Genomic DNA, 19,686 nt, shown 5'->3' with positions numbered 1-19,686 from the left:
TATGCCACTAGAAGATTAACGTTTCAAACTAGGAAAAAAGGCTCAGGTCACATCATATGGTTAAGTAGTTTAAAAAAAATAAAAAATAAAAAAGGAAACCAAAACTAAATCTTGTTCCAAACCCTGTATCCACTGCACTCTTGTGAAGGAGTATATACAATGGTGTCCATATAGATCTACAGTACAAGGTGAAGTTCAGTAAGATCTTTCACTTTTTTTTAGCCACAGGTCTACTGAACAAAATTAATCTAAGGGGAAAAAAATTAGAAAAATGTTGGCCTGTAAGCATCTGCAATTTATTTATAACAATATAGCTTCAGAGTTCTCCTTGTTTCTTGCATGTTGTTGAATAACTAGCTTAAGCTTTGGATATGGCCATAATCAGAAGATATGTATAGTCTGAGTATACTGATCACTGAGTTTCACATGATTAAAACTCAGTTATTTTGTATGGCTTGCACAAAAAAAAAAAAATAAGCACGCTTCGCAGCTGAAAAGATAAAGATAGGCTCAAGGGATGAGATACCTGCATGAAGTGAAAGTTACGGAAAAGGGGAAGCTAAATAGAGTTTTGCCTTTTCTTTGCCAAAATTTTGAATGTATATTTAAACCAAACCCTTAAAAGATTCATCTATGTCAGATTTTATATGCATGTCTGTAATGATGCTGATTGATTTTGTGCATGTTCTTATTTGGATATAGTGACTGTAATTAAATGGTAGCAACATCATAGAATCATAGAATATCAGGGTTGGAAGGGACCTCAGGAGATCATCTAGTCCAACTCCCTGCTCAAAGCAGGACCAATCCCCAACTAAATCATCCCAGCCAGGGCTTTGTCAAGCCTGACCTTAAAAACTTCTAAGGAAGGAGATTCCACCACCTCCCTAGGTAACCCATTCCAGTGCTTCACCACTCTCCTAGTGAAAAAGTTTTTCCTAATATCCAACCTAAACCTCCCCCACTGCAACTTGAGACCATTACTCCTTGTTCTGTCATCTGCTACCACTGAGAACAGTCTAGATCCATCCTCTTTGGAACCCCCTTTCAGGAAATTGAAACATCGTGGTTATACTTTTTGATACTTGTGATTACCAAACATACATATAACCAAAAGTTTAACTATATGACAAAATTAATTCTTTACTACATCAAAGTGGCTATTTAGGAGCTAATTGAGTGACTCAGAATATTATGGGCTGAATATCTGTTTCACTCTTTGACCTTACTTCCAGTTTGTGGGTGGGGGTGTTGTCACCATTTTTTAGTATGCTGTTACAACAATAAAGCAGCATGTCCTTTAGCCTATAGCACCTGCAAGTAGATGGTGTTATTTTACCATGTGTGGGTCCCTGTATGAAATCTAGTTTCATATTCAATACATTTCACTATAATTAATTACACATATTTTTCTTACATGTGTACCTAGTACAATACCCTAGAATTAGTAGATTAATAATATGGATTATTACTCTCAAATTACATTTTGAGTGTACATTTGTGGTGTAATTACAATGTAATTATAGTTATTGTGAAAAAGTAAAAAAGCAAGCAGTGTGAAGTATAAACAGGTTGGTTGGTTGTGCGTACAAGTAGTTTATTGCAATTTTGCCAAAAGGATTCTGTGTATTTTATACCATCCCTCACTTCAATAGCTTTCTTGGTTTTAAGCATGCTTTTTAGTGTCCTTTGTAGTGTAGATCCTTTTATTTTACTTACTTATTTTATTTCATGGATAGCCCTACAGTCAGGGATAAAATTACTTTAAGAAGAAAAAGTTTGAGAGTCACAAAGAAGAAGGGAAAACTAGAACATCCACAGCAAACAACAAAAACCCACTGTTGTGATGTGGGATGGCTGAATATATATAAAACAATTTTTATTCTGCTGATATTTTTATCAGTCCTATTATCTGCAAAAAAAATGGAAAGACTGCATTAGCAATTCAAGTAATTCAGCTTGGCCTTGATCAGTAAGTTTGGGGAGCTATTTTCAAACAAGATTTATCTTAGAAAGGCTTTGCTGTTTTAGGTTATTTATTTCACCCTCAGATACATTTTAACAAGCATACATGATGCGTGATTTTTGATGTGTCTGCTGACCTAGTGAAAATGTAGCCTGCAGTCTCCTTGACCATATCAAATCATAATGAACAAAAATGTTGTATTAACTGAGTGTTCATCTTAAAAGCTTTGAGAGCTTAACTTTAAAAATAATGGCATTGTCTTATGTCAGGAGACTAGTATCAGAGGGGTAGCTGTGTTAGTCTGGATCTGTAAAAGCAGCAAAGAGTCCTGTGGCACCTTATAGACTAACAGACGTTTTGGAGCATGAGCTTTCGTGGGTGAATACCCACTTCGTACCCATCCGACGAAGTGTGTATTCACCCACGAAAGCTCATGCTCCAAAACGTCTGTTAGTCTATAAGGTGCCACAGGACTTTTTGTCAGGAGACTGAAACCACAAATAATGACTCAAACACATAGATATTTCCAATGAGTTTCACAATTAATGGAATGTCAACGGGACTCCATGCTCGAGAAACTATAAATATATGATATACGTTTTTCTAGCAGTATTGGGCTTTGGAATAGCTGTGGGTTTCAAATCTCATTAATGTTAGTAAATAGCTTCTCCTACACTTCCCAAGTTTTTAACTGGAAATTTAAGGCCAAACAATTTATGCCAAATAATAGCATTATCTACATGTATAGATTGATTTTAATCACCCAAAACTCAAATCCTTGTACTGTGAGAATAACATATTTCACTAAAATATGACTGCTATCTGACAGGTTTAATATATTACTGATATGTGCAATAATATGATGCTTAAAAACTTTTAAAGTCACAATGTTATCATAATGATGTAACAATGTTGTTCATAATTTTCAACTAATCAAGTTTCCAGATTTCTGTCACTGTTTTATGCATATTCAAGAAAGCTAAATGATAAGTGAAGCATACGTAAACGTACAGTACTCTATATTATTACCTTGCCCCAGGCAACTTCAGCATCCAAATTAGAAGGCATTCCTTCCACTGCCGATCTCTTTGTCAATTCTGCATCTGTCACTGCCAGCCACTCTGTCAGAGCATTCATTTCCTTTCGTAGCTTCCGGGACAATTTCAAACATTTCTCTAACTCTTGTTTTTTTTCTGTCACCTGCATAGGAAAAATATGTGGATTTTAACTCTTTAGTCAAACTAATTTGTACTTTCCTGCTGGCATGTATTTTTGTATGCATGTCTGCTTTGTAGTTTGTATATTTACAATGTAGCTTTCTCATTCCTCTCAATACCTATAGTTATGGTTAATGTATTGCTTATCATGTCAATTTGTCAAAGATGCTTCTGTACTGATAAAATCATATAACTTAATTTTGAAATTTTATACAAATTAAATTTGAACTGGTTCACCTCCAGAATGGGGAACAACTAAAAACTACTCCCCTCCCATTTGAAGACATGTGTGTCATGTTAAATGGCAACAGCTGAATTAGAAGTCTACCCTTGTGACTCAGAAGAGGAGCCAAAACCCCTTTTTGGAAACTATGATGAATTTTCCCATGGATAGTTAAGCACACCAATGCTGAGCCCAACAACTTTCTTTGTACAGCAACATTGCATCTGAGGCAATTAATATTGTACTCTAATCACTGTGTGAAGTGTGTATAGTAAATAAGATATGGGGCCACACACTGAAGAAGGAAGATAAAACACTAAAAAGCTGCTCACTAAGCACCATCCATTCTAAGTACTAACTGAGGCAGGGGTCTTACACAAAAGCACTATATGATAATGTAATTAAAAATTGTATCATAATGCCTAATGCCTCACGTCCACCAGAGCTGGCTTCCTCCCACTTCCATCCGTACTGCAAAGAAACCCAACAACTCCTTCCCACTACTCCAACGTGTGGAGGATTGCCATCTTCTGTACCCTTCTACTAGCCCATCTCCCATGCCGATATAAAGAACCCCTTCCTCTCCTTCACCTATTGCCCCTTTACACTAGCCTGACCCAATCTCACCCACGCAAGGATTCATTCTGGGACAAAGCTGGCTACTGAAAATAAATACTGAATGACTGGCTTAATAACATCCCTAAATATGAACAACTTTATCAATGGAGAAAACAGTTTGAAAAATAAAGAGGCAAATTTAATTTATGCTCCTTACACATACTTAAATTCGTTTGTCATGCTTTTCTATCACCATTAATTTTAAGAACAATCTTGAACTCTCATGAATTCAAAAAAAATGAGAATTAAAAGAGTCTGTTTTCCCCAACTTGATAGAGAAGTGATCAAAGAAGGATATTTTAGAATTCAGTTGTAGGTCACTAATGTTTAAAGAAAATAAGTAATCTCTCTGTTAACCAGACACTATTTAAATGAAATTGTATCCCCCCTTGAGTTTTATTTTTAATTGTTTTCAAATTGCACAGCCTTTTTATTGATGATCCATTAGTGAAACAAAATAGCATTATACATAGTATAGCTGGCGCTTGCTAGCAACACCTTTCATTAACATTGCTTAACACTTTCCATACTAATACCCTGTTTTCAGTTCTTTATAATTTTTTTCCCAATTTTAAATGTTCTGGCTGAAACTTTGCTCTCTGCTTCATACCGATTATGAGTGTGTACTTTTCAGAAAAAAATGTTCATTCGAGTTCCAATAATGAAGTGTGGGGAAAATAGGTTGTTTTGCCAATATAATTTTTTTTCACTCATTTATTTGAAAAGATTTATTGTATATAGAGTTTGAAGCTTAAACTTGAAATTTAGGAAAGGGGTCATTCTGGGGTCAGAAATGTGTCTTTTCCTATCCCCATTAAAATTCACCCAGGTATGGCCAAGTTATAAACCTGTGAAAATGGCCATTTGCACAGGCTAGATAGAGCTTTTTAGAGGCTTACTACTAAAATCTCAGAACATTCCATCTCCACTAAGCACCAGATACATTAAGTATGCTCTCAGCTACAATAAAACTTCCTGCACAGTAGACCTAGAATTAAAGCTCTGGACAGGGAGATGCTGCAGAGATGTAGAAACCCTGTTGGGTTATGGGAAGGTGTATGTGCCCACAGCCAGGAGGAGACCATGAATTCTACTCTCACCTCTTCCACTGACTGGCGTGAATAATTCTGTGCACTTCACAATCCTTAATATTTTACATGCTCCTACCTTAGGAGGTAGGCAAATACTGTAGCATGTCTTTCCCTTGAACTGAGAGGTTTCAGCCTTAATTCAGCCCCTTTGTGCATATACATTATGATATAGTCTTTAATTCCATGAACACATATTGCCTGCTCTAACGACACCTGCCTCATTCAATGCATGGAATGGATAGAGAATGAGGTGGTGAACTGTAAGAAGTAAAAGGAAATTCTCTTGCATTTAAGGCACTGAACTGAGGTCCAGAAAAGGTGGGTTCTATTTCAGACTCTGCACACAGACTTCCCATATGAAGATAGGCTCAGACTTCAATGGTTACATTGTTGCAGGGGGGATCTTAATTCTGGTATATTCTAACTACTGAGTGCTTGCATTTGCAACCGTGACATTCCTTTAGTGATTTTTTTGTAATTATTCACACATAAGCATACTTTGGCACTTGCCCCCTTAGTCACTGTCCAAAATACTCCAAATCTGCTTACTTTTGGGGAACACTGTAAAAAAAAATCTAATTTTCAGTCATGTAGTACTTAAGAAGTTGTTTATTTATGTAAATTACATTTTGAAATATTGTAGAGAACTTACAGAACCATGAATGCATGCTGCATTTATTTTTGAAGTAAATTAAAGATACACACGCATAAACACAATTAACTTTACAGTTTTGTTGTATTTTGCTTCTGTATGTTCTTTATATAATAGAAATAAAATTCCATGATTCAGAGATCTACTGCATATGCCCAGAAGCTAATGTTATACTGATTTTCCCCTACTTTGTTAATATCAATTTTTAAATCTATTTTTAAAAGAAAAATGGGAAACACTGCCATCTTAAGGCTTTTTGTTTTATACAATAACCCCAAACAGAATGTGTGCTATTTATACTAAAAACTGCCCATTAGCATTGTCTCTGAGCTATTATTTTCTTTTTATTGAAGTGATCATTGGTACTTTTGATATTCTCTGTTACAAAACTGTACTTGTAGAGAAACTGTAATGATTTTGTAAAAAACCCCAGAACAGCTCTTCATAGAACTGAAAACATGTTGACATAAAACATAAAGGAACTCACTTAAGGACTATTGTATGGCTTTAAGCCACATTCCTGGATGATGGTAGATTGCTGAAGAAGGACTGTGAACCTGCTGTAGGCCTTGCCTGAGAATGTGCAATGTCTCAGGGAGGACGGGGAACACACTCAGTGGACTGCCCCTTCCATTCCCTCTCACATGGTCAAGCTCCCTTTTATACTGACACAATACTGAGGCAGGGACATAACTCCACCCCTCCTTGACTGCCAAATGGGTTCTAGCCCTGCACAGCCATTCACAAGTAAGGTAGCCATCCCATAGCATTATAAGTGTGTGAGACACATCTGTTTCGTATAAACACGTGACGGTGATACACAAGTGACACATTTAACCTTCTGCACTGTCCTCACTAATCCATCTCTGTGAGGGCCATTTCTAAATTTCAAAACCATTGAGGGGCTTAAAACAGATGCCATGTAAAAAATAAGTGTGCCAGGATATTACTCCCCTCCTCTCCCCATTTGCACAGAATTCTCACACCAAGCCCAAACTACACTGGCTTTAGACTCTGGACAGACAATATTCAGTCCTGAACCAGTGGTAGGTTTGAGGTCTGATATTATAAAACCCATTAGGACTAGAAATAGGAGTTTTCTTCCATTGCAAGATAGTTTCCTAGCTTTCAACTGGGACACAGGCACTTGTTTCTAGTTCTCAAAGGTCACAAATTATTGGACCTTAACATGATCTTACTATGCATATTTTACAAAAGCCATATTTGGTAATAGCTAGATATTCTAAAAAATGTGTTAATTATATTTGTCCCGACTATCTGAGGCCTATACTGTATATGGCCCCAATTCTGAAAAGCATTTGAGCATGTGTTTCAGTCTGAGAGAGCATCTCTATTTAAGAAAGTACTTAAGCGTACACTCAACTTTAAGAATGTGCTTAAGTAATGTCTTATATAGGGAATTGTCCCTGAATCAGGGCATATATAAGTATACATATAAGCATAAGCATGAGAAAATAGATTTGGGTCCAATTCATGAAGTCCAAATTTAGGCAAAATTCTCAATTGGAGTTTGTCTAAGTAAAGATGTTACACTGGACCCAAATATTTCAATCCTGATTTTTATTTTACATGAACTATTTAACCATTTTTCTCTTCAAAACAAAATATTTGGTAAAATATGTAGATTTCATTAGAATATGCAGTTGGGGGAACTGAAAAGGTTGCATGCATATGAAAATACTGTATCTCATAGCCTTGGTAGCTTTGTTACACTAAAATGGTTAACTGTCATGCCAGGTAAAAATAAACATGAACTATTAATTCTATATTAACGAAAATAAACAGAGCACTTTAGGCCACTAATTGCTCTCTAACTGCACATTTCATCCTTTAACTAGTCCAAAGATACAGGTGAAGTTATTTCATGCAATCTTTTTTTTTTTTTAAATGCTAAATGTAGTCTTGGAATAAATGACATGGTACTATTTAATTTAAAGAAGTTATCAGATAAACCCAGTGTGCATGTATCACAAAGCATATCTTAACCCCCAAGCCACACTTTTTAAAATTACTCTAACATGCCTTATTGTATTAAATGTGCTGAGTAAAATATTTAATCTCAAATGACAATGTCATCCAATCTTTCTGAAGAAGGCTTTCAGTTGTTCCAGCACTCACAAGATTTATATTTGTTAATATCTTTGTTTATTTTACCTCTCTAGCAATTTCCAAACTAAATATAGATAATTGCCTTGATACAGGTCCCCAAATGAATATTAGTTCTTCCAAAAATAATGTAATTCTTAAAGGTTATTGTATTGAGGATGGTGGGGGTTTGATCACCAACCATGTGCTTAAATCACAGGCTGACTCTTGAAGCTAGTAGGACTCTCTTTATTAGCTATTAACTAGCTATTAATTTAGCTTAATAAATTTTAATCTGACAAAAAAATCATGCATATTCTGCTACTCTGTTTATTAAAATTATATTTATGTCTGCAATAAGCAAACATTTTAATCACAACCTTCATTCTACAGGGTGCATTCAGCCACTAAATGCACCAAATTTATGCCAGTGCTATGGTTTTAATTAAGTCCTGTGAGCTGTGTGGTCCCAGTAGGGGCAAGAGGAGGAAGAGAATAGATGAATCATGTGTAGCTGTTAAGTGCAACATTTGCATGAACTCTCTTCTAGAGAGGAATACTGCAAATTCTCCATGGAGCCTCTGGATGAGGCTGCTCTTCAAAAACAGCATAGGCAAAGAAAGGCGTTGCCCCCAAGCTACAAGCCTCAGGCAGGCAGCAGAGGGGACAAAAGACATGCTGCTCCCAGCTTGCACCTCTGAGGCAAGGAGTCAGATGTTGTTTATAAAGAGAGTGATTAACAGGTGATTAAGATAACAAAGGGCTCCTAGGATGTTTTCCTAAAGTTAAATGATCTATTCCAAGCTTGGTGAACTGCAAAAAGTAAGTAGCCCAAATGATAGAAAGCACTAGTAGATTTTTCTACAATTGTTGTATTCAAGAGGTGGTAACAAAGTTACTAATATGTTTCTTTGAGAAGATAACTGATTTTTTAGGCAAAATAAATGCAGTAGATCTAATCTTCCTGGGTGTCCGTAAGGTATTTGCTATAGTTCCACATGAGAAATTATTTGTTACACTGGAGAAGATGGGCATCAATATGAAAATTGAAAGGTAGATAAGGAATTGGTTAAAGGGAAGAATACGACAGGACAGACTGAAAGGTGAACTCTCAGGTTAGAGGGAGGTTACTAGTGGAATTCCTCAGGGATCAGTCTTGGGACCAATCTTAGGGTACGTCTACATTACAGGATTATTCCGATTTTACATAAATCGGTTTTATAAAACAGATTGTATAAAGTCAAGTGCATGTGGTCACACTAAGCACATTAATTCGATGGTGTGCGTCCATGGTCTGAGGCTAGCGTCGATTTCTGGAGCGTTGCACTGTGGGTAGCTATCCCGTAGCTATCCCATAGTTCCCGCAGTCTCCCCTGTCCCTTGGAATTCTGGGTTGAGAGCCCAGTGCCTGATGGGGCAAAAATCATTGTTGCGGGTGGTTCTGGGTACAGCCTCACCCCTCCCTTCATGAAAGCAGCAGACAACCATTTCGTGCCTTTTTTCCTGGGTGAACTGTGCAAACGCCATAGCACAGCAAGCATGGACCCTGCTCAGATCAATACCGCAATAGTGAACGTTGTAAACACCTCACGCATTCTCGTGCAGTCTATGCTGAACAGGGACCTGCAAAGCCAGGCAAGGAGGAGGCGGCGACTACGGCAGTGCGGCGACGAGAGTGATGAGGACATGGACACAGAATTATCTCAAACCGCAGGCCCCTGCACTTTGGAGATCCTGCTGGTAATGGGGCAGGGTCTAGCCATTGAACGCCAATTTTGGGCCCGGGAAACAAGCACAGACTGGTGGGACCGCATAGTTTTGCACGTGTGGGATGATTTCCAGTGGCTGCGAAACTTTCGCATGCGTAAGGGCACTTTCATGGAACTTTGTGACTTGCTTTCCCCTGCCCTGAAATGCCATAATACCAAGATGAGAGCAGCCCTCACATTTGAGAAGCGAGTGGCAATATCCCTCTGGAAGCTTGCAATGCCAGACAGCTACCGGTCAGTCGGGAATCAATTTGGAGTGGGAAAATCTACTGTGGGGGCTGCTGTGATGCAAGTAGCCAAAGCAATCATTAAGCTGCTGCTACGAAAGGTTGTGACTCTGGGAAACATGCAGGTCATAGTGGATGGCTCTGCTGCAATGGGATTCCCCAACTGTGGGGGGGTGATAGATGGAACCCATATCCCTATCTTGGCACCGGAGCACCAGGGTACCCAGTACATAAACCGCAAGGGATACTTTTCAATGGTGCTGCAAGCACTGGTGGATCACAAGGGACGTTCCACCAACATCCACGTGGGATGGCCAGGAAGGTTTCATGACGCTCGCGTCTTCAGAAGCACTACTCTGTTTAAACTGCTGCAGCAAGGGAATTACTTCCCAGACCAGAAAATAACAGTTGGGGATGTTGAAATGCCTGTAGTTATCGTGGGGGACCCAGCCTAACCCTTGATGCCATGGCTCATGAAGCCATACACAGGCAGCCTGGACAGTGGTCAGGAGCTGTTCAATTACAGGCTGAGCAAGTGCAGGATGGTGGTAGAATGTGCATTTGGCCGTTTAAAGGCGCGCTGGCGCACATTACTGACTCGCTCAGACCTCAGCCAAACCAATGTCCCCTTTGTTATTGCTGCTTGCTGTGTGCTCCACAATCTCTGTGAGAGTAAGGGGGAGACCTTCATGGCAGGGTGGGAGGCTGAGGCAAATCACCTGGTCGCTGATTACGTGCAGCCAGACACCAGGGCGATTAGAAGAGCACATCACGAAGCAGTGCGCATCAGAGAAGCTTTGAAAACGAGTTTCATCACGGGCCAGGGTACGGTGTGACTGCTGTGTTTGTTTCCCCTTCATGAACGCCCCCCCTTTATTGACTCCTTCCCTGTAAGCAACCCACCCTCCCCCTTCGATTACAGCTTGCTTAAGGAAATAAAGTCACTATCGTTTAAAAATCATGTATTCTTTATTAAAAGTCATTCCCTGTAAGCAACCCACTCTCCCCCTTCGATTACAGCTTGCTTAAGGAAATAAAGTCTCTATTGTTTAAAAATCATGTATTCATTATTAAAAAGTAATTATAAAAAGAGGCAGAGAACTGACAAGGTATCCCGGGTGTGGTTTGGGAGGAGCATAGGAGGGAAGGAAAAGGCCATTAAATACATTTCAATGTAATGACAGCCTTTTGGTTGGACTGTCCACTGGGGTGGAGTGGACGGGTGCACGAAGCCTTCCCCCACGCGTTCTTACATGTCTGGGTGAGGAAGATATGCAACATGGAGAGTGGTGAGGGTGGTTACACAGGGGCTGCAGCGGCACTCTGTGACCCCGCTGCTCTTCCTGAAGACCCACCAGACGTCGGAGGATATCAGTTTGATCACGCAGCAGCACCAGCGTTGCATCCCGCCACCGCTGGTCTTCCTGCCTACACCTCTGATCTTCCTGCCGCCATCTCTCATCTCGAGCGTCCCTCCTATCCTCACGTTGGTCCCTCCTGTCCTCACATTGGTCCCTCCTGTCCTCATGTTCACTGGCATCTTTCCTGTACTTTGCTACCATGTCCTTCCAGTCATTCAGATGAGCTCTTCCATTGCGGGTTACTTCCATGATTTCCGAGAATATTTCGTCTCGCGTCTTCTTTTTCCTCCACCTTATCTGAGAGAGCCTTCAGGATGGAGTAGGGAAGCTTGAAAAATGTGCAGCTGCATGAGGGAGGGAAAAAAGGGAGAGAAGTATTTTAAAAGATACATTTTACAGAACAATGGTTAAACTCTTTCACAGTGAACAACACTATTCACCTTACATAGCACATGTGATTTCACTACAAGGTCGCATTTTGCATCTTAATATCGAGTGTCTGCAGCTCTGGTGTTACAGATCTCACAGACGCAGGTCCGGGCATCAGAATTCAGCTTGCATGCGGCCATGGTAAGCCATTGTCTTTCGGCCTCTCCAGCCTTCATATACGCAGTGCCCTCTGATGCTTCTTCCTGTTAACATGCAGCAGCAGAAGCCAACCCACCCATCCAATTCTCTAGGATGATTGCTTTACCCCTCCCCCAACCGCTTGGCTGGTATCATGGAAGATCACTGCTAATCACCCCCCTTTTCCCCCCCACCGCATGGCTGGTAGCTGGGATGATTCCCGCTAGCCAAATGCAAAAAAGCTTAGCGCTATCCTTCCTCCCCTCCCCCCACTTGGCTACGTGCAAGGAAAGGTTTCTTTTAAGCAACAGCCCAGTAGGAAAATGGCCATCTCTGTCCCCCCTTAATTAAATTCCTGAATTTCAACCAGGTTACCATGAACGATATCACTCTGCTGAGGATAACAGAGCGAGATAAAGAACGGATGTTTCTTGAATGCCAGCAATCACCGGGACCATACGCAGCTATGCTTTGTCATGCAATGATACCCGATTACTTGCTACATGCATGGCGTGGTAAAGTGTCCTACCAAGGTGGATGGAACAAGGCTGCCTTGCCCAGAAACCTTCTGCAAAGGCAGTTGGAGTACCTCCAGGAGCGCTTCATGGAGATGTCCCTGGAGGATTTCCGCTCCATCCTCAAACATGTTAACAAACTTTTCCAGTAACTTTACTGGCTGCGAATGCATCCCAAGCCCTCATGGCAAATCAATCATTAAAAAACGCTTGCTTTTAAACCATGTTTTATATTTACAAAGGTACACTCACCAAAGGTCGCTTCCATCGCTTCACTGTCTGGGCTAGTGGCTTGGGAGGGCTGGGAGGGTAATTCTGTCTGAGTCACAAAAAACTCCTGGCTGTTGGGGCTAATGGAGTGCTGTGTGCTCGCTGCAAGGTCATCCTCCTCTTTTTCCTCCTCCTCCTCCTCATCTTCCCCCTCTGCAGAATCCTCAGCCATGGTTGAGATTACAACCCTCACCTCGGCATCCACGGACAGGGGTGGGGTAGTGGTGGCACAGCCCCCTAAAATTGCATGCAGCTCAGCGTAGAAGCATGTTTTCGGCCCTGACTCGGACCTTCCGTTTGCTGCTTTGGTTTTCTGGTAGGTTTGTCTGAGCTCCTTAACTTTCACTCGCACTGCACTGAGTCCCTGGTGTGGCCTTTGGCCATCATAGCCTTGGAAATTTTTTCAAATATTTTTTCATTTCGTCTTTTGGAACGGAGTTCTGTTAGCACTGAATTCTCTCCCCATATAGCGATCAGATCCAGTACCTCCCGTGCGGTCCATGCTGGAGCTCTTTTTCGATTCTCAGGAGACTGCATTGCTACCTGTGTTGATGAGCTCTGTGTGGTCACCTGTGATGATCACAGCTCCACGCTAGGCAAACAGGAAATGAAATTCAAAAATTCGCGGGGGTTTTCCTGTATACCTGGCCAGTGCATCCGAGTTCAGACTGCTGTCCAGAGCAGTCACAGTGGTGCACTGTGGGATACCGCCCGGAGGCCAATACCGTCGATTTGCGGCCACACTAACCCTAATCCGATATGGTAATACCGATTTTAGCGCTACTCCTCTCGTCGGGGAGGAGTACAGAAACCGATTTAAATAGCCCTTTATATCGATATAAAGGGCCTCACAATGTGGACGGATACAGCGTTAAATCAGTTTAATGCTGCTAAAATCGGTTTAAACACGTAGTGTAGACCAGGCCTTACTTAACATTTTTATTACTGACCTTGGCACAAAAAGTGGGAGTGTGCTAATAAAATCTGCAGATGACACAAAGTTGGGAGGTATTGCCAATACCGACAGGGACCAGAATGCCATACAAGAAGATTTAGATGAACTTGTAAACTGGAGTAATAAAAACAGGATGAACTTTAATAGTGAAAAGTGAAAGGTCACATATTTAGGGACTAAGAAGAATTTTTGCTATAAGCTGGGGACTTCTCCGTTGGAAGTGACAGTGGAGGAGAAAGAGTTGGGGGTATTGGTTGAGCACGGGATGACAATGAGCCGTCAATGTGATTCAGCTGATATGGACAACTCGTGGAGGGACACAAAGGGAGGCACCAGCAAATGACCTCCCCACGTGATTCCTTCTCACTCTGCCTCCAGCCTAGGGCCCTCATGCTCTCCCTGTCCCTTCCCTATCCCTCATTACCTGGGGGGGCTGGGGCTCTGTCCTCCCACTGCCCCGGCTCCCCCTGGCATGTTCAGCTGCTCTTCTTAGCAGCCAGGCCATGGGACTACTCTGAGATGCTACCTGGTGCAGTACAGCAGCTGCCTAGGAGAGTGCCAGCCTGTCTCCCACACAGGCTCAGCTTCTGGGGACAGGAGCTGACTCTGAGCATGCTGGAGTGCCTCTGGCTCACTTGACCATTGTCCCCAGAAGCTGAGTATGGGTGGTGGGGAGGGGGGCAGCTGCTGCTGCCACAGCCAGACACCCTCCCAGGCAGCTGCTGCGCTGCTCGGGGCAGCATGTGTCCCAGGCAGCGTGGCTGGAAGAGAAGAGAGTGGCATTGGGCAGCATGCATCCTGAGCAGCATGGCCAGAAGAGGAGAGGCTCTGGCCCCGCCCCTTCCTCTCTCAGGCTGTTGGGGGCACTGACCTTGCCCCCCACCCCAGGCATCTGGAGAGCAGCATCTGACCATTCCTGACCCTCACAGGCATTGCCTCTGCAGCTATGAAAAAAGCTAATTCAGTCCTAGGATGTATCAGACAAGGTATTTCCAGTAGAGACAAGGAAGTGTTAGTACCATTATACGAGGCACTGGTGAGACCTCATCTGAATTATTGTGTGCAAATCTGGTCTCCCATGTTTAAGAAAGATGAATTCAAACTGGAACAGATGCAAAAAAGGATGACTAGGATGATCTGAGGAATGGAAACCTGTCTTATGAGAAGAGACTCAAAGAGCTTGGCTTGTTTAGTTTAACCAAAAGAAGGCTGAGGGGAGATATGATTGCTCTATATAAATATTTCAGAGGGATAAATACCAGGAAGGGAGAGGAGTTATTTAAGCTAAGGATCAGTGGACCCCAGAACAAATGGATATAAACTGGCCATCAACAAGTTTAGGCTTGAAATTAGGCAAAGGTTTATAACCATTAGAAGAGAAGTTCAGGAGCAGCCTCCCAAGGGGAGCAGTGGGAGGGAAAAAAACCTCTTGTGGCTTCAAGACTACACATGATAAGTTTATGGAGGGGATGGTATGACAGGACTGCCTACAGTGGCATGTGGCCCATCGGCGACTGCCTGTAGCAAAAATCACCAAGGTTAGGGACAGGACACTACATGGGAAGGGGCTCTGAGTTACTACAGAGAACTCTTCCCCAGGTATCTGCCTGGTGAGTCTTGTCCACATGATCAGCATCTAACTAATCATCATATGTGAGGTTAGAAAGTAATTTTCCCCCAGATCAGACTGTCAGAGATTCTAGGAATGTTTCACCTTCTTCTGCAGCATGAGGCATGGGTGACTTGCAGGTTTAAAGGAGAGGAAATGGTGGATTCTCTGTAACCTGAAGTCTTTAAACTACTATTTGAGGCCTTCAGTAACTCAGTCAGAGATTAGGGGTTATATTATAGGAGTGGATGGGTGAGATTCTGTGGCCTGCAATGTGCAGGTCAGACTAGATGATCAAGCTTTAGATGACTTTAGTAAGAGTATCTGAGAAAGGATATACATTACAATTTTAACCCTAACAATTTTAACAGTGTCTCATAAGTGACTTACAAACATGTTCTGACATCTTGTGGCATTAGAGCTGAGATGGTCCAATATTTATTTAATTTTCTTTCTTGATATAGGAATTAGATACCGTGCTCCTGTCAGATAATTTCTAAGTTATTATCTGAAAAAAACACTAAAGTTTTCAGTTGCCTAAGTAGCCCCTGGAATCCCAGTTAAAGTTATGCCCTTCCCCCTACCCTCAATCTGAAATGGCACCCCCGTGGGCAAGCACAGAATTTGTATCTCCCCCACATGAGCAATCCTGTTGGCCTGACTGGAGCTGCCCTCCCAAATTTCGCAGTCAAACAAACCCTATGAACAACAGAAGACATTTTCCATGGATAGGAAAGCATATTGTCAATTCATAATCAACAGCCTTTTGGTGGTTGGACAGGGCAGCAGCCAATCAGTATTTTCTGCTCAATCAGAACATTCTAAAAATTAATGGATGTTTAGCTGTCAGCAGTTTTCAGTGAGTTTCAGTGTGCTTAACTATTGTGACACATGCTCTGTGAACAGGTACACTGATAGAAAGTTAACAGGTAACAAAAATTTGGTACAACAAAGGCAGAGGCTATGGAGATGGAAAAGTCTGCCTTACTAAAGGTACTTGCATTTCATAAACTATCATCAGAATTTTCAGAAAAAACAGAGTGGCAAAATTTTTGATAATCAAGTTTTCTTCAGCAGACCATGCAAAACAGAGAAGAGGAATAGGCATAACAAGAGAACATTAATTTAGTCCTCTTATTATATGTTGATATGAATCAAATGATCAGACTAATAACAGTGCCAGCTATTCTACAGTACCACAGGTTCCCAAAGGGCTAGCTTTCAAGACATTGCATTTTTAGCCCTCGCCTACCAATACTGTTGATTTACTCTTGCCCAACACTAAGGAAATTTGGAAGCACCTTCTGCAAGGAAAGAGGATTTAAGTATGAAATCCTAAATAGGTCTATGAAGATGTATGAGGAGCAAAACAGGTGTAAATTATTCCATATGCTCGTGAATACAACATTCTGTGTGGTTTGCATATAAAAAAAATCAGTACCTATCACAGCATACATAAGAATGTAAACAGGCATGCAAGGATTTTAGCTGGAGACAGTGCACAGCCACGAAGCATGTACAGGAAAAGAGTTACCACACAAAACCCATCAAATGTGTGTATAGCAACATGCAAGAAGCCAGCTACAGTGATATTAAAATTTCCTCATAGGTATGCTGCTGTAACAGCAGCAGCAAGTATCTTGGCCAACTGATCTTTTAATGGTGGCCTGCATAATGATGCATTTTGAGACCTCTGCAAATAAGAACTGGGAGATCTCTCTTTCTTACAATGTAATCCACAGAATGAAATAATTGAAGAACCTGTGATCTGATCTAGAGATGTAGCCCTACCTAGAGTGCTTTTAAACTGGTGACTGGTAAATAGCTTATCTATCTAAAAAAAAGTCTTTGGAAGGCAAAAAGTAATTTTAATTTTAGGAAAGCATAAACTTAAAACCTGATAAAGAAATCAATATTACATGTCTCTGGGTTTTGCATATTTTTTTGGACCAAAATGAATATTTATCTAATTGATTGGTTTTGGTTTCCTAACAAGGATTACACTTTTATAAACAGAGGCAGGATTGATTTCAGAGACTTAAAAGGAACAAACAAACAATAAATGTTACCACACAATACAAAGAATGTACTTAGCTTTAAAAGTCAGAAACAGAGCCTGGTTTTGGATTGTAAATCAGAGTACATACCAGAGCACCCAATTCATTATACTGCAACTTCAAAGCTGTAAGTCTTTCATCCAGTTCTTTGGGGTTCTCTGTCTGTTGTTTCTGAACAATCTGACGTCCAGTTTTTATCACTGTTTCCACTTCAGACTTCACCTCACTCAAGCTTTTATACAATTTCTAATCAAATAAACAAAGGAGAGAGAAACACTACAATTAATAAAATAAATGAATAAAAGCAATGCAAACTTGGGACTGAAGTGATTATGCAGAACTACTACCAATCTTGGCATTGTTTGGTGCATAAGACCCTCACCTGAGGACCCTCAACTCCTATGGAAACTGAAGGGAATCGAGAATCTGCAGTATTCTAGTTACGCATAAATCACACACAGATAGTGCACAAGAGTTTACAAGACCTTTAGAGCGTTATTTATAAAACAAAACTCAAATTATATGTCCTTGCCTACATTAGACTTATTCATTTAGAATTTTCTGCAATTGCTGGTTTTACCGCCCCACCAGTGGCAGCCATGGCGGGAGTGCTGAGATAGTTTTTAGACTCATAGACTTCAGGGTCAGAAGGGACCAATATGATCATCTAGTCTGACCTCCTGCACAAAGCAGGCCACAGAATCCTACCCATCCACTTCTATAACAAACCTCTAAACTATGTCTGAGTTATTGAAGTCTTCAAATTGTGGTTTGAAAACCTCAAGCTGCAGAGAATCCACCAGCAAGTGACCCGTGCCCCATGCTACAGAGGAAGGCAAAAAACCTCCAGGGCCTCTGCCAATCTGCCCCGGAGGAAAATTCCTTCCCGACCCCAAATATGGTGATCAGTTAAATTCTGAGCATGTGGGCAAGACTCACCAGCCAGCACTCAGGAAAGAATTCTCTGCAGTAACTCAGATCCCATCCCATCCAACTTCCCATCACCGACCACTGGGCATACTTATCTGCTGATAATCAAAGATCAATTGCCAAAATTAAGCTATCCCATCATACCATCCCTTCCATAAACTTATCAAGCTTAGTCTTAAAGCCAGATATGTCTTTTGCCCCCACTACTCCCCTTGGAAGGCTGTTCCAGAACTTCACTCCTCTAATGGTTAGAAACCTTTGTCTAATTTCAAGTCTAAACTTCCTAGTGTCCAGTTTATACCCATTTGTTCTTGTGTCTACATTGGTTCTAAGCTCAAATAATTCCTCTCCTTCCCTAATATTAATCCCTCTGATATATTTATAAAGAGCAAGCATATCCTCCCTCAACCTTCTTTTGGTTAGGCTAAACAAGTCAAGCTCTTTGAGTCTCCTTTCATAAGACAGGTTTTTCATTCCTCGGATCACCCTAGTAGCCCGTCTCTGAACCTGTTCCAGTTTGAATTCATCCTTCTTAAACATGGGACACCAAAACTGCACACAGTATTACAGATGAGGTCTCACCAGTGCCTTATATAACGGTACTAACACCTCCTTATCTTTGCTGGAAGTACCTCGCCTGATGCATCCTAAAACCACATTAGCTTTTTTAACAGCCATATCACATTGGCGGCTCGTAGTTATCCTGTGATCAACCAATACTCCAAGGTCCTTCTCCTCCTCTGTTGCTTCCAACTGATGTGTCCCCAATTTATAACTAAAATTCTTATTATTAATCCCTAAATGTATGACCTTGCACTTTTCACTATTAAATTTCATCCTATTACTATTACTCCAGTTTACAAGGTCATCCAGATCTTCCTGTATGATATCCCGGTCCTTCTCTGTGTTAGCAATACCTCCCAGCTTTGTGTCATCCACAAACTTTATTAGCACATTCCCGCTTTTTGTGCCAAGGTCAGTAATAAAAAGGTTAAATAAGATTGGTCCCAAAACTGCTCCTTGAGGAACTCCACTAGTAACCTCCTTCTAGCCTGACAGTTCACCCTTCAGTACGACCCGTTGGAGTCTCCCCTTTAACCAGTTCCTTATCCACCTTTCAATTTTCATATTGATCCCCATCTTTTCCAATTTAACTAATAATTCCCCATGTGGAACCGTGTCAAATGCCTTACTGAAATCGAGGTAAATTAGATCTACTGCATTTCCTTTGCCTAAATAATCTGTCACCTTCTCAAAGAAGGAGATCAGGTTGGTTTGGCACGATCTACCTTTTGTAAAACCATGTTATAATTTGTCCCAATTACCATTGACCTCAATGTCCTTAATTACTTTCTCCTTCAAAATTTTTTCCAAGACCTTACATACCACAGATGTCAAACTAACAGGCCTATAGTTACTCGGATCACTTTTTTTCCTTTTCTTAAAGATAGGAACTATGTTAGCAATTGTCCAGTCATAGGTACAAGCCCTGAGTTTACAGATTCATTAAAAATTCTTGCTAATGGGCTTGCAATTTCATGTGCCAGTTCCTT

The 19,686-nt window shown here is 41.0% G+C and overlaps 1 protein-coding gene across 11 annotated transcripts in view; it reads right to left on the bottom strand.

Moving 5' to 3' along the window:
- Positions 1–19,686, bottom strand: part of DMD (dystrophin) — a 2,125,007-nt gene that overhangs the window by 1,123,816 nt on the left and 981,505 nt on the right. For all 11 annotated transcript variants that reach the window (XM_050936430.1, XM_050936437.1, XM_050936440.1 and 8 more), the window contains 2 exons: positions 17,294–17,449; positions 2,996–3,166 (listed from right to left, as the gene is read on the bottom strand). In XM_050936430.1, coding sequence (XP_050792387.1) covers positions 2,996–3,166; positions 17,294–17,449 — 327 coding nt within the window. The remainder of the gene's footprint in view (positions 1–2,995; positions 3,167–17,293; positions 17,450–19,686) is intronic.

This window comes from Gopherus flavomarginatus, chromosome 1 (genome assembly GCF_025201925.1).
Source record: "Gopherus flavomarginatus isolate rGopFla2 chromosome 1, rGopFla2.mat.asm, whole genome shotgun sequence".
In the NCBI taxonomy this organism is placed as follows: Eukaryota; Metazoa; Chordata; order Testudines; family Testudinidae; genus Gopherus; species Gopherus flavomarginatus.
Note: the sequence above shows the minus strand (reverse complement) of the source record. Positions and strands in the feature narration are given on the sequence as shown.